This window comes from Scyliorhinus canicula, chromosome 7 (assembly GCF_902713615.1).
Source record: "Scyliorhinus canicula chromosome 7, sScyCan1.1, whole genome shotgun sequence".
In the NCBI taxonomy this organism is placed as follows: Eukaryota; Metazoa; Chordata; class Chondrichthyes; order Carcharhiniformes; family Scyliorhinidae; genus Scyliorhinus; species Scyliorhinus canicula.
In genome coordinates this window covers 116249264-116275970 of record NC_052152.1, presented here as the reverse complement: position 1 = coordinate 116275970, position 26707 = coordinate 116249264, and the positions used below count along the sequence as shown (strand labels likewise).

Genomic DNA, 26707 nt, shown 5'->3' with positions numbered 1-26707 from the left:
GGAGGCTGAGGGGAGACCTGACCAATGGGTTGTATTTAAAGAGATCATTCAGATACAGTCAAGGTACATTCAATGGGGGGAAAGGTACATTAAACAAAGCCAGCGCTCCCTGGATGACAAAAGAGAGAGCAAGCTGGAGCAAAAAAGGGTGTGTATGATGGTGATTAATACAAATGACAACCAGGCTGAATGTAGACGGTTTAGAAAGAGCGAAAGAGGACAAGAACAAGGGGATGAAGAAAGGGTGAGGTGACATTTAACTTTGAAAATAAATCACACAACAATGCGATCTGCAAGCGTAACAAGTACTGCAGTTATCTTTAAAAATCAAGTGTGCCGAAGATAGGGCGAAGTCATTCATCACTCTTAATATACACTTGGCACATGCATGTTTCTATATATGTGTAATACATTTGCATTATTACAGAGATAATGTTGAAGAATGTTTAACTATAGATAGTGCAAGTACATAATCTATAACCTTGTTTATATTCCTTGCAGCACAGCCAATGATATAAATATACAGAAAACACATGAACTGCCACATGAAACTTCCTCCGTGAAGGTCATCTTCATTTTTTGATGTCCAGATGAAAGATCACTCTTCCTTCAAACTTTTCGTAAGGGTTGTCACTGATGATTCCGGGTCCGTTAATCTTGCACTGAATTTCAAGTTCTCTGTTCTTTTTCAGAGTCAAAAATTTCACTGCAACTAAAGGATTGGTGTAGGTTGGCTGTACAGAAAAATAAAGGAGTGAGGTATTCAATAGGCAAAGAACAGGAGGACAATAAATGTAAAAACCTTTTGAAACAGAATGAGACTTCATACCTGCGGTTGTCGACCGTAGTAAGGAAAATATGACAGGTCAAAGGTGCCATTTTCAGGGTAAAATGCCATATTTCCAATACTCTCCGGGTAGGCATGCTATTGTTAATAGAAATATTTGATTAGCATGACTTTAATTCCATGTATTTTACTGCAAAATGATCAATTAAGATTTGAAAATGGAATTTCCTTTTGAGGTATAGCATTTACTCATCTGACCGATCAGTTATAAATGGTTGGTAATTCACCTGGGCCCTGGCCATAGACATTTGGCCAGTGTCCTTTGACATACAGAAAATCCTGAGTTGTAAATTGCAAAAAGCCCATAAAGGTATACAGGGACATGATCACTGGGAGGTTGGGTCAGAAGTGGCAACTGACAGGAAACAGAATAATAATCGCTTATTGTCACAAATAGGCTTCAATGAAATTACTGTGAAAAGCCCCTAGTGGTCACATTCCAGCACCTGTTCAGGGAGGCCAGTACGGGAATTGAACCCGCGCTGCTGGTCTTGTTCTGCATTACAAGCCAGCTGTTTAGCCCACTGTGCTAAACCAGTGAGGGACTCACTTCATAAATGGAGGTATTGGGTATGACAAGGGAAGCTATGCAGAACATTTATAAAATTCTGGTTATAGACTCCCTACAGTGCAGAAGGAGGTTATTCGGCCCATCGAGTCTGCACCAACCCTCTGAAAGAGCACCCACCCAGGCCCGCTCACCCTTCCTATCTCCATAACCCCACCTAACCTTTGGACACTGAAGGGCAATTTATCATGGCCAATCCATCTAACTGCACATCTTTGGACTGTGGGAGGAAACTGGAGCATCCGGAAGAAACCCACACAGATGCGGGGAGAACCTGCAAACTCCACACAATCACCCAAGGCCGGAATTGAACCCGGGTCCCTGGCACTGTGAGGCAGCAGTGCTAACCACTGTGCCACCGTGCCGCCACAACTAGAACAGTGCTGGTCCGGAAACTTCAGAATGGTGTGGGGTTCCTTGCGAGGCTGCGGAGGAAGCTTTACCGGAATTGTTCCTGAGATTGGGGGCTTTTGGTTATAAAGCTAAGTTGGAGAAATTGTGTTGTTTTTCTTGGAGCAAAGGAGACACAGGGGAGATATAATTGAGGTGAACAAGACATTGAGAGGTTTAGATTAAGTAGATACAGAAAAGCTGCTCCTGTTAGCTGAGGCTTTGGGCACGAGACGTGGGGCGGGATTCTCCAAACCCCCACTGGGTCGGAGAATCGCCCGGGGCCGGCGTTAATCCCGCCCCCACCGTGTCCCGAATTCTCCGCCCCCTGAGATTCGGTGGAGGAGGGAATCGCACCGCGCTGGTCGGCGGGCCCCCCGCGGCAGTCAGCAGGCCAGCGTTTGGGCCGAAGTCCCGCCGCTGACAAGCCTCTCCCGCCGTCATGGATTAAACCACCTACCTTACCGGCGGGAGCAGGCAGCGCGGGCGGGCGCCGGGGTCCTGGGAGGGGGGGGCGCGGAGTGATCTGGCCCCGGGGGGTGCCCCCTCTGTGGCCTGGCCCACGATCGGGGCCCACCGATCGGCGGGCGGGCCTGTGCCGTGGGGACGTTCTTTTTCTTCCACCTTCACCATGGTCATCACCATGGCAGAGGCAGAAATGACCCCCTCCCCTGCGCATGCGCCGGTATGACGTCAGCAGCTGCTGACGCTCCGGCGCATGCGCAGACTTATGCCGGCCGGCGAAGTCCTTTCGGCCCCGGCTGGCACGGCGCCAAAGGCCGTTCACGCCAGCCGGCGGAGTGGGAACCACTCCGGCGCGGGCCTAGCCCCTCAATGTGAGGGCTTGGCTTCTAAAGGTGCAGAGACTTCCGCACCTTTAGGGCGGCCCAACGCCGGACTGGTTCACGCCACTCCAACACTCCGGGACCCCCCGCCCCACCGGGTAGGGGAGAATCCCAGCCCAGGTGTGAAATGAGGAAATACATTTTTACGCAGCTAGAACCTGTTGCCTATGAGAGCAGTGGAAGTGGAGATAATCAATGATTTTTAATGAAACCGGTTGGGCACTTGCAGGGCAGCAAAGATAGAGCATGGTGGACAGGTCCGATTGGATTTCTCCATGGAGGTCTGGCATTGAATCAATGGGCTGAATGGTTTCCCTCTGTACCATAAATAGCTCTATGACTGTAGTCTACTGCCTGAAGCTTCTTTATAGATGATGCCGAGGAAGTGGTCGAGAGGAATTTCTAGTCGGGAAGCAGTTGTTCTGAACTGTAGCAAATTCCCAATTAATTGATCTGGGAGACTGAAAACTGGTGGGGACTTTACCCCTGCACCCCCCCCCCCCCCCCACCCATATGAAAATATACAGCACCAAGTTCATTAACCATAACAGGTCCCGGAATGCGAGCACCTGCAGGCAATCAAATCATCAAAGATGCAGAGAGAGAGGTAACTCCAGGTTAAAGAGGTGTGAATTGTCCCAAGCCAGTTCAGTCGGTAGGCCTCTGCAAGTCCAGGCTTGTTGGTGGGGGCCGAATGTAATGCGACATGAATCCCAGATCCCGGTTGAGTCCGCATTCATGCGTGCGGAACTTAGCTATAAGTTTTTGCTCAGCAATTTTGCGTTGTCGCGTCTCCTGAAGGCCTCCTTGTAGAATGCTGACCCGGAGATCAGAGGCTGAATGTCCTTGACTGCTGAAGTGTTCCCCAACTGGAAGGGAACAGTCCTGCCTGTTGATAGTCGCACGATGCCCGTTTATTCGTTGTCGCAGTGTCTGCATGGTCTCGCCAATGTACCACGCTTCGGGACATCCTTTCCTGCAGCGTATGAGGTAGACTACATTGGTCGAGTCGCACGAGTATGCGCCGCGTACCTGGTGGGTGGTGTTTCCACGTGTAATGGTGGTGTCCATGTCGATGATCTGGCATGTCTTGCAGAGATTACCCTGGCAGGGTTTTGTGGTGTTGTGGTTGCTGTTCTGAAGGCTGGGTAATTTGCTGCAAACAATGGTTTGTTTGAGGTTGCGCGGTTGTTTGAAGGCCAGTAGTGGGGGTGTGGGGATGACCTTGGCAAGATGTCCATCCTCGCTGATGATGTGTTGGAGGCTGCGAAGAAGATGTCGTAGTTTCTCCGCCCCAGGAAAGTACTGGACGACGAAGGGTACTCTGTCAGTGGTGTCCCGTGTTTGTCTTCTGAGGAGGTCGGTGCGGTTTTTTGCTGTGGCGCGATTCATGGCTGATCATGGCTGATCTCTTCCTGGCCTCAAATCCACCTCCCTACCTCATCCCCATATCTCTTTAACCCGTATTTGTATTCAGAAAGATATCTCAAAACTGAAAAAGTAAGAAAGAGTAGCCATCATGGATACCAAAAGGAAATTCATGCTTCGCCAATCTTACTGAATTCCTTGAATTAACAGAAAGAATGAATTGCCAAATGAATTCAAGCCAAAACCAAGATGCAGAGCTTTACTATATTGAGAGAGCTTATCAACTTATTCAGTTTCACAGTGCTTCTCCAATACAGCCCAGTGTCCCAGCCATCCCCTATTTATATACGCTCAAAGACAATAGAGTACCAATTTTTTTTCCTAATTAAGGGGCAATTTAGCGTGGCCAATCCACCGACCCTGCACATCTTTGGGTCGTGGTGTTGAAACCCCCGGAGACACGGGGAGAATGTGCAAACTCACACAGACAGTGACTCAGGGCTCGGTTTCGAACTCAGGTCCTCAGCGCTGTAGGCAGCAGTGCTAAGCACTGTGTCGACCAGTTCAAAAACAATCAGTACCCATCATATGCTTCCCATAACATTAACATTGTAATTGACAAGATATTAATAAACCATAACAATGTAATATGAATAAGGGTAACGTAGTGGATGTAATATTTATGGCTTTTCAGAAGGTCTTTTTTTTAAGCCAATCTTCACACCCAAACTGTTTTTGTACCTTTAGGGGAATAGTGGGGAAAGTGGTGCAAGGATTTCTGAGCTGATTATCAGCCCAGTGAACCACATTACGAATGGCCCTTCCGTGGCTACAGGTCCTGCCAGTGGACTCGAACCCAGAGCTACAACTGCGCCACAAGGCCTCCTAGAAGGTCTTTGATAAGGTACCTCACAGCAGACTAATGTCAGAATTTGTGGAGTCAGGGACATGTAGCAGACTGGAGAGCAAGCTATAGAACAGGAAACTGGTAGTTATTCAGACTACTAGAAGATGGGAAGTGGTGTTCCACAAGCATCATTGCTGGGACCATTGTTGTTCATCATTTACAGAAAAGACTTGGACTTGGGAATCAGAAATACAATTTAAAAATTTGTGATGACATCAAGTTGGGGGTCAATAGTTAAGGATGGGAAATATAATGGAATCCTTAGACAAAAGATTAAATACGAAAGGATCGACAAACTTAAAATATAAGAAAAGGAAAAATCATGTAATGGCAGTAAGGAATATTGGGAAAAGACACAACGTATTAATAAACTTGCAAAAATAACCATGTTAATGGTTAATGAACTTCAGTATAAATAAATTTGAGGGGTAAATTTTGGTAGGAGGAATTAGGAGGCCTCATATCCTGGGGGGGGAAAAAAATCTGATGGAGGAGGTGAGCAAATAGATCAAATGTGGCAGTGCAGATTAACAAACTCATATCAAAAGCTGGTTACAACTCCTGAGGAAGAGAATTGAAAAACCGAGAAATTATATTCAAGCGACAGTCACTGCCCTTGACATCAAGGCCAAATGTGGCATCAAGGAATCATGCAAAACTAGAGTCAATGGGAATCAGGGGGGGAACTCTCCAATGGCTGGAGTCATACTCAACACAAATGAAGATATTTTTTTTTAAAAATAAATTTAGTGTACCAATTCATTTTCTCCAATTAAGGGGCAATTTAATGTGCCCAATTGACCTACCCTGCACATCTTTGGGTTGTGGGGGCGAAACCCACGCAGACACGGGGAGAATGTGCAAACTCCACACGGACAGTGACCCAGAGCCGGGATCGAACCTGGGACCTCGGCGCCGTGAGGCAGCAGGGCTAACCCACTGCGCCACCGTGCTGCCCTCAAATGAAGATTGTTGGAGGACAATCGTCTCAGTACCAGGATATCGTTGCAGGATTTCCTCAAGGTGTCCTAGACCCAACCATCTTCAGCTGCTTTGTCAGTGATCATCCCTCCATCATAAGGTCAGAAATTAGGGTGTTCACTGATTTTCGCAAATCAGTGTTCAAAACCATTCGCAATTCCTCACTCACATACACATACACCAATACCTGGACAACATTCAGGCTTGGGATGATAAGTGGAAGTAACATTCATGCCAAACAAGTGTCAGGTAATGACTGTATCCAACAAGAGGGAATCTAATCATCTCCTCTTGATGCCAATGGCATTACCATCAGGAACTAGAACTGTCCATTTCAGAATTATGGAGGTTAATGAAAGGACTCCTGCAAAAATTCCAGGTTGATGATGTTTGGACATTGGCAACCGGTGGGGTACACAAACACTTTAATTGGGGGCGGCACGGTGGTGCAGTGGTTAGCACTGCTGCCTCACTGCGCCAAAGACCCGGGTGCGATCCTGGCCCCGGGTCACTGTCCGTGTGGAGTTTGCACATTCTTCTAGGTCTGCGTAGGTCTCACCCCCACAACCCAAAAAGATGTGCAAGGTTGGTGAATGGCTACGCTAAAATTGCTCCTCAATTGGAAAAAAAAAATTGGGTCCTCCAAATTATGAAAAAATAAAAAATAAAAAAAAAGCTTTCATTGGTTCCTTTATCCTTGGACTACATTTCCTGCCAGCTCCGCTGGTGTAACTCCACTGGAAGTGGCAGCAGAAATCTCACATGCACGTGCGATTAAGAATTCTGCTGTAGTAATGTTGAATGCCAGGCTGCAAAGTAAAAGCAGTCCCCAGAAAATGTCCGGCCTCATCAAATCCACAAACAACAATCCCTTGCCGCCTAAACTCACCAGAACAGCACATGTCACATTTGGAGTGGTTCCTTCTCCAACCAATAAGTTGATAATCTGAAATTCCAACAAAAAACTAGTTAGTCGGATTTTATCGTTCGCAAACATTATCTGAATAATGTTGCAGATTATTCATCGGTTTTGTACAATTGGATATATTCCACCAATTTAATCTGGACATTTATCAGTTCTGGCTCTATTGGTAGAACTCTGCTCACTATGTTGAGAGAATCATAAAATGGTTACATCACAGAAGGAGGCCATTCAGTTTATTATGTCCATGATAGCTCTCTGATTTCACTCCCCTCCATCCCATCTCTTCTCTACTGGTTCCTCTTCAGATTATGACCCAATTCCCTTTTTGAAAGCCACAATTAAATAAATGAAATGAAATGAAATGAAAGATGAAGTGAAAATCGCTTATTGTCACGAGTAGGCTTCAATGAAGTTACTGTGAAAAGCCCCTAGTCGCCACATTCCGGCGCCTGTCCAGGGAGGCTAGTACGGGAATCGAACTTATTGCTGCTGGCCTGCTTGGTCTGCTTTAAAAGCCAGCGATTAGTCCAGTGAGCTAAACCAGCCCCTATTCAATTAAATCTGGCTCCACCACACTCTCAGACAGTCCATTCCAGTTCCTGAGGAATCCACTTCCTCAGGACCTGAGGAAGGAGCAGTGCTCCGAAAGCTAGTGTTTGAAACAAACATGTTGGACTTTGACCTGGTGTTGTCAGACCTCTTACTGTGCCCATTTATAAAGCCCAGGACCCAGTGGAGTTTATTAACTGCTTTCTCAACCTGCCCTGCCACTTGTGTTCTATATCTTTATTAAAATTGTACCCTTTATTTTATGTTGCTTCTCCCTGTTCTTCCTACCAAAATTAATCACTTCATATTTCTCGACTTTAAATTGCATCCGTTATCTGATTCTATCAGTCTGTCCATTCTGTCCTTTTGAAGTTTCGAACTATTAGAACATAGAACATAGAACAGTACAGCACAGAACAGGCCCTTCGGCCCTCAATGTTGCGCCGAGCCATGATCACCCTACTCAAACCCACGTATCCACCCTATACCCGTAATCCAACAACCCCCCCCTTAACCTTACTTTTATTAGGACACTACGGGCAATTTAGCATGGCCAATCCACCTAACCCGCACATCTTTGGACTGTGGGAGGAAACCAGAGCACCCGGAGGAAACCCACGCACACAGGGGGAGGACGTGCAGACTCCACACAGACAGTGACCCAGCCGGGAATCGAACCTGGGACCCTGGAGCTGTGAAGCATTTATGCTAACCACCATGCTACCCTGCTGCCCTGCTATTCTGGTCACAGCTCACAATACGTACGAATTTTGTGTCATCCACAAGTTTTGGTCTGGTGTCCTGTGCACCCAAGTCTGGGCCATTAATGTACATCACGACAAGCAGAGGTCAGAACGCTGATTTCCTGGGAACCACTTTCCTTCGGTTTGGAAAAACAACTAATTCACCACTGCTTCTTAACACCCTGTCAATTTTGTGTCCCTTCTATTCTATGAGTTTGAGCTTTGCTGACAAGCCTGTTATGTAACATTCATCAAATGCCTTTTTTAAGTCCATGCACACCACATCAACCACATTACCCTTATCTACCCTCTCTGCTCGCTCATCAAAAAGCTTAAGCAAGTTAGTTAAACCCAATGTGCTCTTATAACTCCATGCTAACATTCCTTAATTAATCCACACTTGTCCAGTGTCTGATAATTTTGTCCCAAATTATTGTTTCCAAAGTTTTCCCACCACAGGGGTTAAACTGACTGGCCTGTTGTAACTGTGTTTAGCCTTTCAACACTTTTTTGAACAATGGTGTAATATTTGCAATTGTCCTGTTCTCTGACACCCCCCCGTATCTAAGGAAGATTGGAAAATGGCCAGTGCTTCTGCAATTTCCATCCTTACCTCCTACAGTATGCTGAGATGTATCGCATCTGGTCCTAATGACATATCAACTTTAAGTATATATAGCCTTTATTATATCACTCCCTATCAATTTTTAACCCATCCAATGTCTCAACTATCTCATCTTTCACAATGATTTAGGCAGCATCTTCTCCTTGGTAAAGTCAGATGCAAAGTACTCAGATGGTACCTCAACCAGACCACTTTGTCTCCATGAATAGCACCCTTTTGTTCTGAAACAGCCCAACTGTTCCATTTACAATGCTGTTCCTATTTCTATACTCTATAGAAGGGTGGCACGGTGGCACAGTGGTTAGCACTGCTGCCTCAGCTCCAGGGCCCCGTGCCCAATTCCGGCCTCAGGTGACTGTGTGGAATTTGTACGTTGTCCCCGTATCCGCGTGGGTTTCCTCCGGGTGCTCTGGTTTTCTCTCACAGTCCAAAGATGTGCAGGTTAGGTGAATTAGCCATGTTAAATCCCCCCTTAGTGTCCAAAAAGGGTAAGTGGGATTACTGAGTTACAGGGATAGGGTGGATGCTCTTTCCAAGGGCTGGTGCAGACTCGATGGGCTGAATGACCCCCTTCTACACTGTAAATTCTATGATTCTATGATAAGAATTTGGGATTTTTAAAATGTCAGTTCCAATCTTATCTCATAGTCTCTCTTTGTTTCCACACTTCACCTCTAAATTACAAATTCCACGTGGTTCCCCCCCTTGGCTTCATTTTGCTCACTCTCGCTTTCGCTATCCAGGGAGCTTTGGATGTGTTTGCCCTGCCTTTCCTCCATGTGGGAGTGCCCCTTGACTGTACCCAAACTGGCTCCTTTTTCAAGGCAGCACATAGTTCAGTAGAGTGGCATGGTGGCACAGTGGTTAGCACTGATGCCTCACGGCACCGAGGACCCAGGTTCGATCTGTGCCCCGGGTCGCTGTCGTGTGGAGTTTGCACATTCTCCTGTTTCTGCGTGGGTCTCACCCCCACAACCCAAAGATATGCAGGGTAGGTAGATTGGCCACGCTAAATTGTCCCTTAATTGGAAAAAAATAATTGGTCACTCTAAATTTATTTTTAATAAAGCACATAGTTCAGTAACAGTTTTGCCTGCAAATCTTTGATTCCAATTAGCCTGGGCTAGATCCATTCTCACTCCATTGAAATTGCTCCCCCCTCCTAATTAGATTTTTATTCTCGATATCTCCTGTCCTTTCTGTAGCCAACCTAAACCTTAGAATGCTACTGATCTGCCTCGTTCCCCAGAGCGAGATCCCGAAATGCCTCCTTTCTTGTCCAACTGGAAACATGCAGATGTAAAAAACAAATTATCCTGAACACACTCCAGGAACTGTTGTCCCTCTTTATCCTTTACACTATTGCTACCTTAGTCTATCTTCAGAAAATTAAAGTCCCCCATTGTATGTCCTTGATTTCTTTGCAAATTTGTTCTTCTATATCTTTCTCACTAGTCGGTGGCCTATAGACTACACTGAGCAATATACTTGCACCGTTTTTGTTCCTTAGCTTTAGGGCAGCACGGTAGCACAGTGGTTAGCACTGTTGCTTCACAGTGCTAGGGTCACGGGTTCGATTCCTGGCTTGGGTCACTGTCTGTGTGGTGTCTGCATGTTCTCCCCGTGTTTGCATGGGTTTCCTCCGGTTGCTCCAGTTTCCTCCCACAAGTTCCGCAAGACGTGCTTGTTAGGTGAATTGGACATTCTGAATTCTTCCTTGGTGTACCCGAACAGGCGACGAGGGAAATTTCACAGTAACTTCATTGCAGCGTTACTGTAAGCCTACTTGTGACACTAATAAAGATTATTATTATTATAAAATAGATTGTGTCCTTGATTGAGCCATCCTCTCTCTCCAGCACTGTAAATGTTCACTTTACTCAATATGCCCACTCCTCCTCCTTTTCTTCCTTTCTTCAACACCTTGTATCCAGCCCTGTCCTTCTTTGAACTAGGTCTTCATTATCACTAGAACATCATCCCACGCTGCTATTAGTGCATGTGGCTCGATCACCAACCTTATTTCCCACATTCAACCCATTCACTATTGTGTACAGTAACATGAATTCAGATTTGATAACATTTCCTCTCAATCTGCCCCCACGTAAAACCTTTGTATTTTTACTTCTGTGCTATCTGTCTTTCCCACTCAGCATTTATGTCTATGTGGCTGGTGTTCCGCTGAGCTGGTCTGAGTGTCAACTTTCTTACGGTAAAAGACAGGCTTCAGACATTTAAAAAAAATTCCAATTAAGGGGCATTTTAGTCAATCCACCTACCTGTGGGAGGAAACCGGAGCACCCGGAGGAAACCCACGCAAACACGGGTCAACCGAGGCCAGAATTACACCCAGGTCCCTGGAGTTGTGAGGCAGCAGTACTAACCACTATGCCACCGTGCCACCCCTTTGGATTGTGGGGCCACGCAGACACGGGAGAATCTGCTGCAGCTGTACATAACTCTGGTGCGGCCGCTCCTGGAGTACTGCGTGCAGTTCTGGTCACCACATTATAGGAAGGATGTGGAAGCTTTGGAAAGGGTTCAGAGGAGATTTACTAGGATGTTGCCTGGTATGGAGGGAAGGTCTTACGAAGAAAGGCTCCGGGACTTGAGGTTGTTTTCGTTAGAGAGGAGAAGGCTGAGAGGTGACTTAATAGAGACATACAAGATAGTCAGAGGGTTAGATAGGGTGGACAGTGAGAGTCTCTTTCCTCGGATGGTGATGACCAACACGAGGGGACATAGCTTTAAATTGAGGGGTGGTAGATATAGGAGAGATGTCAGAGGCAGTTTCTTTACTCAGAGAGTAGTAGGGGTGTGGAACGCCCTGCCTGCAACAGTAGTAGACTCGCCAACTTTAAGGGCATTTAAGTGGTCACTGGATAGACTTATGGATGAAATGGAATAGTGTAGGTCAGATAGGCTTCAGATGGTTTCACAGGTCGGCGCAACATCGAGGGCCGAAGGGCCCGTACTGCGCTGTAATGTTCTATGTTCTATTTCCACATGGACAGTAACCCGGGAACGGGATCGAACCTGGCTTTTCTGCTGTGAGGCAGCAGGGCTAACCACGACTCCACCATGCCGCCCCGGCAGGCTTCTGACTTATTCCTCCACCATATGTTATTAATGGATTTAACACAGTACAGGTCCTGTCTCCTTCAGAAGTGGTCGCAGTGTTCCAGGAACCTAAAGCCCTCCCTCCTGCACTATCGCTCCAGCCATACATTAATCTGCTTTATTCTCCTACTTCCACACTGTAATGAACTCCAATTGGCTTTATTGGTTGGCCAATTGGAGTATGAGCTCCCTCAATGATAGCTCATTGAGAGGGCCCATATAAGCACCTGTGTAGGCTTTGTGAGCCAGTCTTAAGTTGACTGGACTGCTAACAGCACTGTTTGTAGCTGCTCCTGTAATATCGTTATTGTAAATAAATATTGGTGTGGTGATGGAACTCCTGCCTCCCGTTGCTCACTCCGGCTTGCTTCTTGGGGTAATCTGCAGATTTACTAACTTTTAGGTCCTGCTTGCTAAATTTCTCCCCCAGCTTCCTAAATCTTGCCAAATGATTTCATCCCCTTTTTCCAAATATATTGGTATCGATATGGACCATGACCGGTGGCTGTTCACCCTCCCCCTTCAGAGGATCTTCAGCCAATCGGGCAACATCCTACATCATCAAGTTCCACTCCAGAGGCCTGAGCCCAGGTTGAAAGTCCAGTGGAGTACTGAGGGAGTGCTGTCCTTTGGCGAGATATTAAACTGAAGGCCAATGTCTCACTCCAGTAGTTGGAAAAGGTCCCGTGTCAGTATTTCTAAGTAAAAGAGTGAGCGGCCTGTGCAATATTCCTTTCCCTTAAACAACATCTTTGAAACAAATGATTTGCTCATTTACCTCACGGCCATCTGTGGGAGCTTGCTGTGCCCAAATTGGCTGCTGTGAACCCGACATCACATGGCTGATTACAATTCAAAAAATGTTTCATTGGCTTTGGAGTGCTTTGGGATGTACCGAGGCTATGAAAGGTAATACAGAAATGCTCATTCTTTCTTTGCAACCAGACCATAAGACCATAAGACATACCCTATTCAGTCGAATTAGGATGCAGGGTTGACCAGTCTTGTATCCAAAGGTGGGATCTTCGAGCCCAGAGCAGTTCTTCAGCATCTCCCGATTGAACTGGCAAGCGAACTTTGACTTTGGTCCATATCCTGACTGGATGGTGTAGTTCCCACTGGTGCAGTTCCGGTTGATTTTAGCCTGCACGGACTCGTTATATGCTGAGGCGGAAAGAGAGGAATCAGATCTAGGAAAAATGGTTTGGTGGTTAACAGAAATGCTATGGGGGCAGCACAGTGGTTAGCATTGCTGCCTATGGCGCTGAGGACCCAGATTCGATACCGGCCCTGGGTCACTGTTTGTGTGGAGTTGCACATTCTCCTTGTGTCTGCGTGGGTTTCACCCCCACAGCACAAAGATGTGCAGGTTAGGTGGATTGGCCACGCTAAATTGTTCCTTATTTGGAAAAAAAATTAATTGGGTATTCTAAATTTATTTTAAAAAACAGATGTGCTACGACATTCAGAAGATAGGTGTACACATTTAACAAACCCTGTCCCTACCACTTAACCAAATCCAGACCCTGGGATGTTTGATTTGGGATTTACGAGAGTTCACAGAGAGCTGTAGAAGTCCAAGTTACATTGTGGAACACAACTTCAATGAAGATCCACATCGGCAGCAGGGCCAGAGCCGGGGATAACCATGTCTCTGGATGCAGAAGAAGCATTTGATAGGGTTGAGTGAAGCTATCTTTTTGTGGTCCTGGAGAGGTTTGGGATGGGTCCTGGGTTTCTGTCATGGGTGCGGATGTTATATGAAGCTCTGCCTGCTAGTCTGTGCACTAACACTTGGAGAATGTTTAGGCTGCATAGGGAGATGAGGCAGGGTTGTCCAATGTCTCCTCTTTTGGTTATCGTTTTGAAGGCCTCAGATAAGTGAGGGGTAAGGTAGAACATAGGGTGCCCCTGTATGCGGATGACCTTTTGTTGTACGTAAGGAATCCATGGACCAATTATACAGGACATTATAGGTATATTGAAGAGGTTTGGCTCCTTTTCGGGGTATAAATTAAATGCTAGTATAAACTAAAGAGCAAGTATTTTGTGGTTTGCCATTTGTGGGGCTGCCATTCTATTTGGCTGGGACCAGTTTCCGGTATCTGGTGGTCTAGGTGGCTCAGGATTGTATGCAGCTTTGCAAATTTGAATTACACTAGCCTAGGGTCAGGGCGGATCCATAAAGGTGGGACAGCCTTCCCCTATCATTGGCGGGGAGAGTTCAATCCATTAAGATGAATATCTTGCCATGATTTGTGTTCTTATTTCAATGACTCCCGCTTTGTCTACCTAATTGATTTTTGAGGGCTGGAGCGGCTCATATCAGTCTTTACATGGGCAGGGAGAACTCCTCGGATTCGGAGGGAGTGTCCTGAAGAGGGATAGGCAGGCGTGGAGGGGGGGGGGGGGGGGGGGGGGGGGGGGAGGTTCCTGCGGATTTGACGTTTTATTATTGTGCGGTGAATGTGGAGAAGGTGTTGGGGTCATGTGGGACAGGATGTTTGTTGGGTGTGGATGGTGGCAGGGTGACAGCATCGCTGCCGTTTGCCCCAGTGAAATATTCTTTGAACCCGGTGGTTGTTTCCACTTTGAAACGGCAACTCAGTCAGCATTTTAAGCTGGGGCAGTGTCAAGATGGGCTCCTATCTGCAGGAATCATTTGTTTGACCCGGCGAATACATTTGGAGGGTGGAAAGGCAAAGGGGCTGGATAGGGTGAGGGATTTGTTTTTGGAAGGGTGGCTTGCCAGCTTGGAGGAGTTGAAGGAGAAAGCAGGACTTGGGCAGGTGGATACGTTCAGTACTTTGCACGGCGGTCATTTCCGACATTCCTGGTTGCGCCACCGTCTATTTTATTGGAGAGGGTACTCTGCTGTGCGGGGTTGAAAGCGAGCAGCACACCTGGGATGTGTGGATGGATCTTGGGGGAAGAGCCAGTTTCGGGTGAAGAAGTGAATGCTAGGTGGGAGGAGGAGCTGGGACCCATTCTGGGGGAGGAGGTATGGAGTGAGTCCCTCCGCAAGGTGAATGCTGCATCATCCTGTGCGAGGTTGAGTTTGATACAGCTCAAAGTGATGTTCAGGGTGCATCTCACCAAGGTCAGGATGAGCCGATTTCCTGCAGTGGTTGAGGATAGGTCCAAGCAGTGTTCGAGAAGGCCTACGAACCACACGCACATGTTCTGATCCTAACCCAAATTGGTGGGTATTTGGGGGTCTTTTCTCTGCACCATATCGGCAATCCTCAATATTGAGTTAGAGCCTTGTTCATTAGTAACTATATTCAGGGTGTTGGACCAGTCAGAGTTAAGGGCAGGTGTGGGAGCGGGTGTCCTGGCATTCACTTCCTTGATTACCCGGTGGCGGATTACGCTGAGGCAGGCAGCACCACCTCGTGTCTCAGCCTGCTAGGTGGCTTGATGGAGCTTCTGTACCTCGAAAAGGTAAAGTTTTTTTTTAAAATTTAGATTACCCAATTATTTTTTCCAATTAAGGGGCAATTTAGCGTGGCCAATCCACCTACTCTGCACATTTTTGGGTTGTGGGGGCGAAACCCACGCAGACACGGGGAGAATGTGCAAATTCCACACGGACAGTGACCCAGAGCTGGGATCGAACCTGGGACCTCAGCGCCGTGAGGCGGTTGTGCTAACCACTAGGCCACCGTACTGCCCTGGAAAAGGTAAAGTTCACTGTGAGGGGTCGATTGACGGGTTCTATCTTAATGGCATCCGTTTATATTGCACTTTAAGGAATTGGTCATTCATTAGCAAAGGGATGGGGGTGAGTTTTGTAAAATAAATTTAGAGCACCCAATTCATTTATTCCAATTCAGGGTCAATTTAGCATGACCAATCTACCCACCCTGCATATCTTTATGTTGTGGGGATGAAACCCACGCAAACACGGGGAGAATGTGCAAACCCCATACAGATAGTGACCCAGAGCCAGGATCGAACAGGGACCTCAGTGCCGTGAGACAGCAGTGCTAACCACTGTGCCACCGTGCTGCCCTCTAAATTGTTCCCATCCCTTTTACAATACCCCGCAAATCAACTCTCCCCTCCTTTCGCCAATATCACTCCTTGAATTTGTACTCCTTTGATCTTGTGGAGGATTACGCAAATGAGTTTGACCCAGATCATCCTGTCTGTTAACACTTAAGATTTGCAAGAGGGCAAACCAAATTAGAACAGAGATAGGAGTGGAGTCAAGGGGTCCAATGGTATCCTTCAATACTGTCATGACTTCAATAATAACTCTGGAACTGACAATTGGGAGATATGTCTCAAATCCCAGTCAGGCACAAAAAGCGCCAAAGGGAGTTGAAATGGGATGGGGATGACGGAAACAATTCCTCATGGATCGCTTGATTGGGCAATGGTTGGACCGAGGTGAAGGGTGTAAAGAAGCTGGTTTGAAGTCAGAAAGAAGTGAGAAAAGGACTCATTAGTGTTCTTTCTGTCCTGTATGGCAGAGCAAAGGTGAGTGAACGATTGCCATCGTGCTAATGATAGTCTAGGTTTTGAAATTCAACTCAGATTGTAATTCACAGGGAGAGAAGAGTGAGAATACAGGAGTACAGGGTGTATAGATCTGGCCTGTTCATATGTAAGTCCGCCAGAGGAACAATGTCAATTCAAATTAACAATTGAAGTTGTGCCAGACATTTGGCCTAAAATTGGCCGAAAGCTAAATCAATCCAAACTTCCAATTGTTTACTCACATGTTGTTCAGACAGGTGCACTTGTTCCTACCTGAAAGGAAATCTTGAAGAGCGTTGACATAATACTTCCAGGATTTTGGATTTGATACATTAAAGGAGATCCTCAAATCTTTTGGTTGTGGTTGTATTGTCACACCTGAAACAGGCCAGAGTTGAATGGGGCTCAGTGTAAAACTATTGCAGTGATAAAACAGGCAACGTCCCCAAAGGGAGTGATCATCTTCCACCATTTCACCATGAAGAATTCAATATATCTAAGTTTTACCAGTTGATTAAGATTTTTTGCTAATTGCATTACCTTTTTTTAAAAAAACTGCCCATAAATATTCTTAAAGAAGGCTGTTGAAGATGTTACTTGCAAGAACAACGGAGGAAGTACAGGACAGCACATAAGAGGAGTGTGCAAAACACTCAATCTGGTCAAGCGATGGCTCAGGACGACAAGTGCATCAAACAGCAGAAGTAACATATAGTAGTCAGAACTAAGCGATTCCACAATCAGCAGTTCAGATCCAGTTGTGAATGGTAGTGGACAATTAAACAACTAGATGGAACAGGAGGTTCCACCTACAGCAGTCAGCTCCCTTAACACCTGGACAACTGATGTGCCATCAATTGCACGAGAGATGAGTTGCTTTACAAAAGTTAGGCTTTAATAAACTAGAGAACTTAGCCCTGCGGTTGTCTACAATAAAATGGACGACCGCCGGGCGATTGACTATTTATACCTCGGCAAGGAGGCGTGGTTATCTCAGCCTCTTGACCAATTGGTCGAGAGGCACATGACCGACCGGGGCCAATGGTAAGGCGGTGTTCTGCCCCAATGGAAGACAGGTATGCAAATAATATCACCACATTCACCCCTTGCGGAGAAAGAAGCCGGAGGTGGGGGGGGGGGGGGGGGGGGGGTATCAACGAGAGCCGGGGTGGGGGGGGGGAGAACTGGTGATATGAGTAGCAGCCTGGAGGACAAAATTTTCTCTCCTTTCTTTTATCGAATTTGGGGGCTTCCCACTGGCCCAGACAATAAGCAATATTACACAAAGTCCATGGAGCTGTCGAAATTTAGATCGATTCGATCGGTCTTCTCGTGGCCCGTGACGTTCTGGCAGACCGCCGCAGTGGAGGAGGTGACGTCAGGTCGGCCGATGGTGGTGGTTCCGCTGACGTCCTGGAGTCCGGGAGCGATGGTCCTTGAACAGTCTCCATCACCCGAGCTGGCTGTGGAGATGCCATGGATGGGGAAGGGGTGGCCTGGGTAGGGCGCTGGGGGGAAAAAAACGGGGGGGGGTCTGTGGTGGAGGGGGGGGGGGAAGGCCGCACGCCGGCGGGTGCCAGGTCCCGGAGGGAGACCGTGTCCTGCCGACCGTCGGGGTACTCCACATACGCATACTGCGGGTTAGCGTGGAGTAACTGGACTTGTTCCACCAACGGGTCGGACTTGTGCACCCGCACATGCTTCCGGAGCAAGATGGGTCCGGGGGTGACCAGCCACGTCGGGAGAGGGGATCCGGAGGATGACTTCCTGGGGAAAACAAGAAGACGTTCATGAGGTGTCTGATTAGTTGCGGTACAGAGGAGGGAGCGGATAGAATGTAGGGCATCGGGGATAACCTCTTGCCATCGGGAAATAGGGAGGTCTCTGGACCGGAGGGCCAGTAGTATGGTCTTCCAGATGGTACCATTCTCCCGCTTGACCTGTCCGTTACCCCAGGGATTATAGCTGGTCGTCCTGCTAGAGGCAATGCCCCTGTTGAGCAGGAATTGACGCAGCTCGTCGCTCATAAAGGAGGACCCCCGATCGCTGTGTATGTACGTGGGGTAGCCGAACAGGGAGAAGATGGAGAGGAGGGCCTTAATGACGGTCGATGTGGTCACGACGGGGCAGGGAATGGCAAAGGGGAAGCGGGAGAATTCGTCAATTACCGCCAGGAAGTAAATGTTGCAGTTGTTAGAGGGAAGGGGCCCCTTGAAGTCAATGCTGAGACGTTCGAAGGGGCGGGATGCTTTGATCAGGTGTGCGCGCTCGGGGCGGTAGAAGTGCGGTTTGCACTCTGCGCAGATGTGGCAGTCACGGGTTACTGTCCTGACTTCCGCGATGGAGAAAGGCAGGTTGCGGGCCTTAATGAAATGGTAGAGGCGGGTCACCCCTGGATGGCAGAGGTCCGCGTGGAGGGAGCGGAGGCGGTCTATCTGCGCGCTGGCGCAGGTACCGCGGGACAGGGCATCAGGAGGCTCATTGAGCTTCCCAGGACGATACAAGATCTCATAGTTGTACGTGGACAACTCGATCCGCCTCCATAAGATCTTGTCATTCTTGATCTTGCCCCTTTATGCATTGTCAAACATGAAGGCTACTGACCGTTGGTCTGTGAGGAGGGTAAACCTCCTGCCGGCCAAATAGTGCCTCCAATGTCGCACGGCTTCGACTATGGCCTGGGCTTCCTTTTCCACAGAGGGGTGATGGAGTTCGGAAGCCTGGAGAGTTCTGGAGAAGAAGGCCACGGGTCTGCCCGCTTGGTTCAGGGTGGCCGCCAGAGCAACTTCTGATGCGTCGCTCTCGACCTGGAAGGGGAGGGACTCGTCGATGGCGCGCATCGTGGCCTTTGCGATGTCTGCTTTGATGCGGCTAAAGGCCTGGCAGGCCTCTGTCGACGGCGGGAAGGTCGTGGTTTGAATGAGGGGACGGGCCTTGTCAGCGTAGTTGGGAACCCATTGGGCGTAGTAAGCGAAAAACCCCAGGCAGCATTTGAGGGATTTGAGGGTATTGGGGAGAGGGAGTTCCATTAGGGGGCGCATGCGTTCGGGGTCGGGGCCTATCACTCCGTTACGCACTACGTAGCCGAGGATGGCTAGACGGTCGGTGCTAAACACGCACTTATCCTTATTGTACGTGAGGTTAAGGAGTTTTGCGGTTTGGAGGAATTGCTGGAGGTTGGCGTCATGGTCCTGCTGATCGTGGCCGCAGATGGTGACATTATCAAGATACGGGAAGGTAGCCCGTAATCCGTACTTGTCGACCATTCGGTCCATCTCCCGTTGGAAGACCGAGACCCCATTTGTGACACCAAATGGAACCCTAAGGAAGTGGTAGAGGCGCCCATCTGCCTCAAACGCGGTGTATTTGCGGTCACTCGCGCGGAGGGGGAGCTGGTGGTAAGCGGGCTTAAGGTCCACAGTGGAGAAGACCTTGTATTTCGCGATCTCGTTTACCATGGCGGAAATACGGGGCAGAGGATACGCGTCCAGTTGCGTAAACCGATTGATGGTTTTGCTATAATCGATGACTATCCGGTTTTTCTCCCCAGTCCGGACCACCAGCACTTGGGCTCGCCAGGGACTGTTGCTGGCCTCGATGACCCCTTCCTTCAGCAACCTCTGGACCTCGGACCTGCTGAAGGTCCGGTCCTGGGCGCTGTACCGTCTGCTCCGTGTGGCGACGGGTTTGCAATCGGGGGTGAGATTAGCAAACAAGGAGGGGGGGTCCACTTTGAGGGACGCGAGGCTGCAGACAGTGAGGGGGGTATAGGGCCGCCGAATTGGAAGGTCAAGCTCTGCAGGTTGCACTGGAAGTCCAGTCCTAGGAGTGCTGGTGCGCAAAGGTCAGGTAGGGCAAGGAGTTTATAATTTTTAAAAACCTTCCCCTGGACCGTGAGGTCCGCGATGCAGCACCCGGTGATGTGGACGGAGTGCGAACCTGAGGCTAACCCGATTTTGTGTTTTACAGGATGGACAGGGAGCGCGCAGCGTCTTACCGTGGCAGGGTGAACGAAGCTTTCTGTGCTCCCGGAGTCCAGCAGGCAGCCCGTCTCGTGGCAGTTGAGGTAGATGAGCGTCGTCGTTTTGGCGAGCGTGCGTGGACGTGACTGGTCGAGCTGAATGGCCGCGAGCCGTGGAGAAAATCCGTATCCGTCGTCGCCATCCGAGTAGATTCTGGAAGAACCTTGCGTTCCAGTCCCGGAAGGCGGTGGCCAGGATCCGCATGTGGAGTCGGGATCCCAAGATGGCAGCGCCCAGGACCCGCACGTGGAATCGGCGCCTCAAGATGGCGGCGCCCGTGGCGCCCTCGTGGTTGCTGGGAGTGGGGCTAGCGTTGCCGGCGGGCCGATTGGAGCGGCTGCGAGCGGGGGCAGTGAGGTGCGCAGGCCATGCACGGGGGCGGCGAGCTGGGAGGAGCGCGGTGCGCTGGAGCGGCCCTGGAGGAGAGAGAGAGACGAGCAGGCCAGGCGCGGGGGCCCAGGGGCGGGGGGGGGGGGGGGGGGAGTGTTGCGCGGCGGTTAGGAGGGGGCCGGGAGGGCCCGGAGAGCAAGAGAGGCACGCAAGTCGGGCGCCAGGGCGCATGCTGGGAGGAGTGCGGTGCGCTGGAGCGGCCCCGGAGGAGAGAGAGAGGCGAGCGGGCCAGGCGCGGGGGCCCGGGGGCGGAGGGGGGGGGGGGGGGGGGGGGGGAGTTTCGCGCGATGGTTAGGAGGGGACCGGGAGGGCCCAGAGATGCGAGAGAGGCGCGCAGGTCGGGCGCCGGGGCCCGGGAGGGGTGGGGGGAGAGAGACGCGCCGACAAGGAGGGGGCCGGGAGGAGAGAGAGAGGCGCACAGGCCGGGCGCAGGGGCCCGAGGGCGGGGGGGGGGGGGGGGGGAGGGGGGGGAGTGTTGTGTGGCGTCTAGAGGAACCGCAGCGACCGTTTTGGCCTGGCAGACAGTGGAGAAGTGGCCCTTCTTCCCGCAGCTCTTACAGAGGGCGGAGCGGGCTGGGCAGCGCGGGCGAGGGTGTTTTGCAAACCTGCAAAAGTAGCAGTTGGGCCCCGTGGACTTGTCGGGGCGTCCCGCGGCACAGGCCTGAGGGAGGTCGGGAGCGGCGGATGGCGGGGGGAAGCGTGCCAGGAGGCCTGGCTGGGGACATAGGCGCGGGCGTTTTGATCGGCGACCTCCAGGGAGGAGGAGAGAGTCCGTGCCTCAGTTAAGCTGAGGTCGTCTCTCTCCAGCATCCGCTGGCGAATAGCGGGGGACTGCATCCCAGCCACGTAAGTGTCTCTGATCAGTAGTTCCATGTGCTCCGTAGCTGAGACTGCGACGCAGGAGCAATTCCTCCCCAGGATAGCGAGGGCCTGGTAATATTGGTTTAATGACTCACCGGGGAGCTGCCGTCTGGTGGCCAGCAGATGTCGGGCGAATACCCTGTTGACTGGTTTAATGAATTGTCCCTTCAGTTTTAGTATTGCTGCATCATAATCCTTTTCCTCCTTGACTATCGCATAGGCGTCGATACCCAGGCTGGAGTGGAGGACGTGCAGCTTTTGTGCCACGGTGGGGGGGGGGGGGCTGGTTGCAGACTCCAGGTATCCTTCGAGGCATGTCAGCCAAAATTGAAAAAGTTCTGCAGAGTTCGGAGTTTGCGGGCTGATGCGGAGGCATTCGGGCTTGAACCGGAACTCCATCTTCAAAAATCTAGTTTATTAAATTGATGTGCCATCAATTGCACGAGAGACGAGTTGCTTTACAAAAGTTAGGCTTTAATAAACTAGAGAACTTAACCCTGCGGTTGTCTACAATAAAATGGACGGCCGCCGGGCGTTTGACTATTTATACCTCGGCAAGGAGGCGTGGTTAACTCAGCCTCTCGACCAATCAGTCGAGAGGCACATGACCGACCAGGGCCAATGGTAAGCCGGTGTTCTGCCCCAATGGCAGACAGGTATGCAAATCATATCACCACAACAACATTCAGTCACGGTCTGGAAAGTGACAAGGAATACTGGTCCAACACAAGTGTCAGACAATGACAGCCTCCAATAAGGGAGAATCTAACCATCTTCCCTCTACGTTCAATGGCATTTTTGAATCCCGCACAATACCCTGGGGGTTACCATTGACCGGAAACTGAACTGGGCAAGCCATATAACTATTGTGGCTACAAGAGCAGGTCAGAGTCTGGGAATTTTGAGTAGTAAGCCACCTCCTGACTCCCCAAAGCCTGTCCACCATCGACAAGGTACAGATTAGGCGTATGATGGAAGCACTAGTCTAGATGAGAGCAACTCCAACAACTGTCAAGCTTGACACCATCCAGAGCAAAGCAGCCTGCTTGATGGGTACCCCATTCACAACCACCACATAGTGGCATCAAAATGTAAGATATGTAAGATACACTGCAACAACCGCATCTGCCACAGCACCATCCAAACCCATAACCTCTTCAAGCGAGAAAGACAAGGGGCGAAAAAACAGGGAGAACACCAAGCTGCATGTACCCAGGCACGTCACGTACGATTCTGACTTGGAAAGATACAGCCGTTCCTTCTAAGTCACAATGCCCAATCTAAGATCACAATCACTAAAAGCACGATGGGTATACCAAGACCACATGGATGACAGTGGTAAAGGCATAAGCACAACAACAACTTTGCAAGGGCAATTAGAGATTGGCAAAAGCAACATTTATTGTCAAACACGCCAATCACCTGCGAAAGAATGAAAAACAAAAGGCTATGACACAATGCTAAGAATCACTGTGAGACACATTGACCCTTACAAAGTGCTGAGAATCACAGTGAGAAACACTGACCATTACACAGTGCTGAGAATCACAGTGAGAGACACTGACCGTTACACAGTGCTGAGAATCACAGTGAGAGACACTGACCATTACACAGCGCTGAGAATCACAGTGAGACACACTGAACATTACACAGTGCTGAGAATCACAGTGAGACACACTGACCATTACACAGTGCTGAGAATCACAATGAGAGACACTGACCATTACACAGTGCTGAGAATCACAGTGAGAGACACTGACCATTACACAGTGCTGAGAATCACAATGAGAGACACTGACAATTACACAGCGCTGAGAATCACAGTGAGAGACACTGTCCATTATACAGTGCTGAGAATCACAGTGAGAGTCACTGACACTTACACAGTGCTGAGAATCACAGTGAGACACACTGACCATTACACAGCACTGAGAATCACAGTGAGAGACACTGACATTTACACAGTGCTGAGAATCACAGTGAAACACATTGACCATTGCACAGTGCTGAGAATCAGTAAGACTCACTTACCATTCAACAGTGCTGACAATCAGTCAGACTTATTGACCGTTACACAATCCTGTTAGTTACAGAGTGAGGCAGACTGATTACGGCTGAGAATCACATTTAAATGTCCTGATCATTACGGAGAGCGGCACACTGACCATTATACAATGCTGAGAATTACAGTGAGACATACTGACCATTACAGATTGCAGAGAATCACAGTGAGATCACTGACCATTTCACAGTGCTGAGAATCACAGTGAGACACACTGACCATTACACAGTGCTGAGAATCATAGTGAGACACACTGACCATTACACAGCGCTGAGAATCATAGTGAGAGACACTGACCATTACACAGCACTGAGAATCACAGTGAGAGACACTGACCATTACATAGTGCTGAGAATCACAGTGAGAGACACTGACCTTGACACAGTGCTGAAATGCTGAGAATCATAGTGGGACACACGGTGAGACACAATGATCATTACACAATGCTGAGATTCACTGAGACTCACTGACCTTTCCACAGTGCTGAGAATCAGAAAGACTCACTGACCATTCAACAGTGCTGACAATCAGTGAGACTTATTGACCGTTAAACAATCCTGTTAGTTACAGAGTGAGGCAGAATTATTACTGCTGAGAATCACATTTAAATGTACTGACCATTACGGAGAGCGACACACTGACCATTATACAATGCTGAGAATCACAGTGAGACATACTGACCATTACAGATTGCAGAGAATCACAGTGAGACACTGACCATTACACAGTGCTGAGAATCACGGTGAGACACACTGACCATTACACAGTGCTGAGAATCACAGTGAGACACTGACCATTACACAGCGCTGAGAATCACAGTGAGAGACACTGACCATTACACAGATCTGAGAATCACAGTAAGATACACAGACCATTACACAGTGCTGAGAATCACAGGGACACTAACTGACCAGTACACAGTGCTGAGTATCACAATGAGAGACGCTGACCATTACACAGTGCTAGAATCACAGTGAGACACTGACAATTACACAGCGCTAGAATCACAGTGAGACACTGACCATTACACAGTGCTGAGAATCACAGTGAGAGACACTGACCATGACACAGCGCTGAGAATCACCGTGAGAAACACTGACCATTACACAGCGCGGAGAATCACAGTGAGAAACACTGACCATTACACAGTGCTGCGAATTACTGTGAGAGACACTGACGATAACACAGCGCTGATAATCACAGTGAGACACACTGACCATTACACAGCACTGAGAATCACAGTGAGTGACACTGACCATTACACAGCGCTGAGAATCACAGTGAGTGACACTGACCATTACACAGCGCTGAGAATCACAGTGAGACACACTGACCATTACACAGTGCTGAGAATCACAGTGAGAGACACTGACCATTACACAGTGCTGAGAATCACAGTGAGAGACACTGACCATTACTCAGCGATGAGAATCACAGTGAGACACACTGACCATTACACAATGCTAAGAATCACAGTGAGACACACTGACCATTACACAGCGCTGAGAATCACAGTGAGACACACTGACCATTTCACGGTGCTGAGAATCACAGTGAGACACTGACCATGACACAGCGCTGAGTATCACAGTGAGAGACACTGACCATTACTCAGCGATGAGAATCACAGTGAGACACACTGACCATTACACAGCGCTAAGAATCACAGTGAGACACACTGACCATTACACAGTGCTGATAATGACAGTGAGAGACACTGACCATTACACAGTGCTGAGAATCAGAGTGAGACACACTGACCATTACACAGTGCTGATAATGACAGTGAGAGACACTGACCATTACACAGTGCTGAGAATCACAATGAGAGACGCTGACCATTACACAGCGCTGAGAATCACAGTGAGAGACACTGTCCATTATACAGTGCTGAGAATCACAGTGAGAAACACTGACCATTACACAGTGCTGAGAAACACAGTGAGCGACACTGACCTTTACACAGTGCTGAGAATCACAGTGAGAGACACTGACCTTTACACAGCGTTGAGAATCACAGTGAGAGACACTGACCAATACGCAGCGCTAGAATCACAGTGAAAGACGCTGACCATTACACAGCGCTGAGAATCACAGTGAGCGACACTGACCTTTACACAGTGCTGAGAATCACAATGAGAGACGCTGACCATTACACGGCGCTAGAATCACAGTGAGACACTGACCATTACACAGCGCTAGAATCACAGTGAGACACTGACCATTACACAGTGCTGAGAATCACAGTGAGAGACACTGACCAATACGCAGCGCTAGAATCACAGTGAAAGACGCTGACCATTACACAGCGCTGAGAATCACAGTGAGCGACACTGACCTTTACACAGTGCTGAGAATCACAGTGAGAGACACTGACCTTTACACAGCGTTGAGAATCACAGTGAGAGACACTGACCTTTACACAGTGCTGAAATGCTGAGAATCAGAGTAGGACACACGGGGAGAAACAATGATCATTACACAATGCTGAGATTCACTGTGACACATTGACCATTGCACAGTGCTGAGAATCAGTAAGACTCACTTACCATTCAACAGTGCTGACAATCAGTGAGACTTATTGACCGTTACACAATACTGTTAGTTACAGAGTGAGGCAGACTGATTACGGCTGAGAATCACATTTAAATGTCCTGATCATTACGGAGAGCGACACACTGACCATTATACAATGCTGAGAATTACAGTAAGACATACTGACCATTACAGATTGCAGAGAATCACAGTGAGAACACTGGCCATTACACAGCGCTCAGAATCACAGTGAGAAACACTGACCATTACACAGTGCTGAGAATCACAGTGAGAGACACTGACCATTACACAGCGCTGAGAATCACAGTGAGAGACACTGACCATTACAAAGTGCTGAGAATCACAGTGAGAGACACTGACCATTACACAGCGCTGAGAATCGCAGTGAGAGACACTGACCATTACACAGTGCTGAGAATCACAGTGAGAGACACTGACCATTACACAGCGCTGAGAATCACAG

General features: G+C 48.8%; 1 protein-coding gene across 1 annotated transcript in view; it reads right to left on the bottom strand.

Moving 5' to 3' along the window:
- Positions 1-234: 234 nt before the first annotated feature.
- LOC119969302 (potassium-transporting ATPase subunit beta-like) overlaps positions 235-26707 on the bottom strand; it is a 47554-nt gene continuing 21081 nt past the window's right edge. Inside the window, exons 3-7 of the mRNA XM_038802752.1 lie at positions 16627-16731; positions 12836-13032; positions 6796-6852; positions 830-925; positions 235-734 (exon numbers count right to left, since the gene is read on the bottom strand). Coding sequence (XP_038658680.1) covers positions 573-734; positions 830-925; positions 6796-6852; positions 12836-13032; positions 16627-16731 — 617 coding nt within the window. The 3' untranslated portion in view covers positions 235-572. The remainder of the gene's footprint in view (positions 735-829; positions 926-6795; positions 6853-12835; positions 13033-16626; positions 16732-26707) is intronic.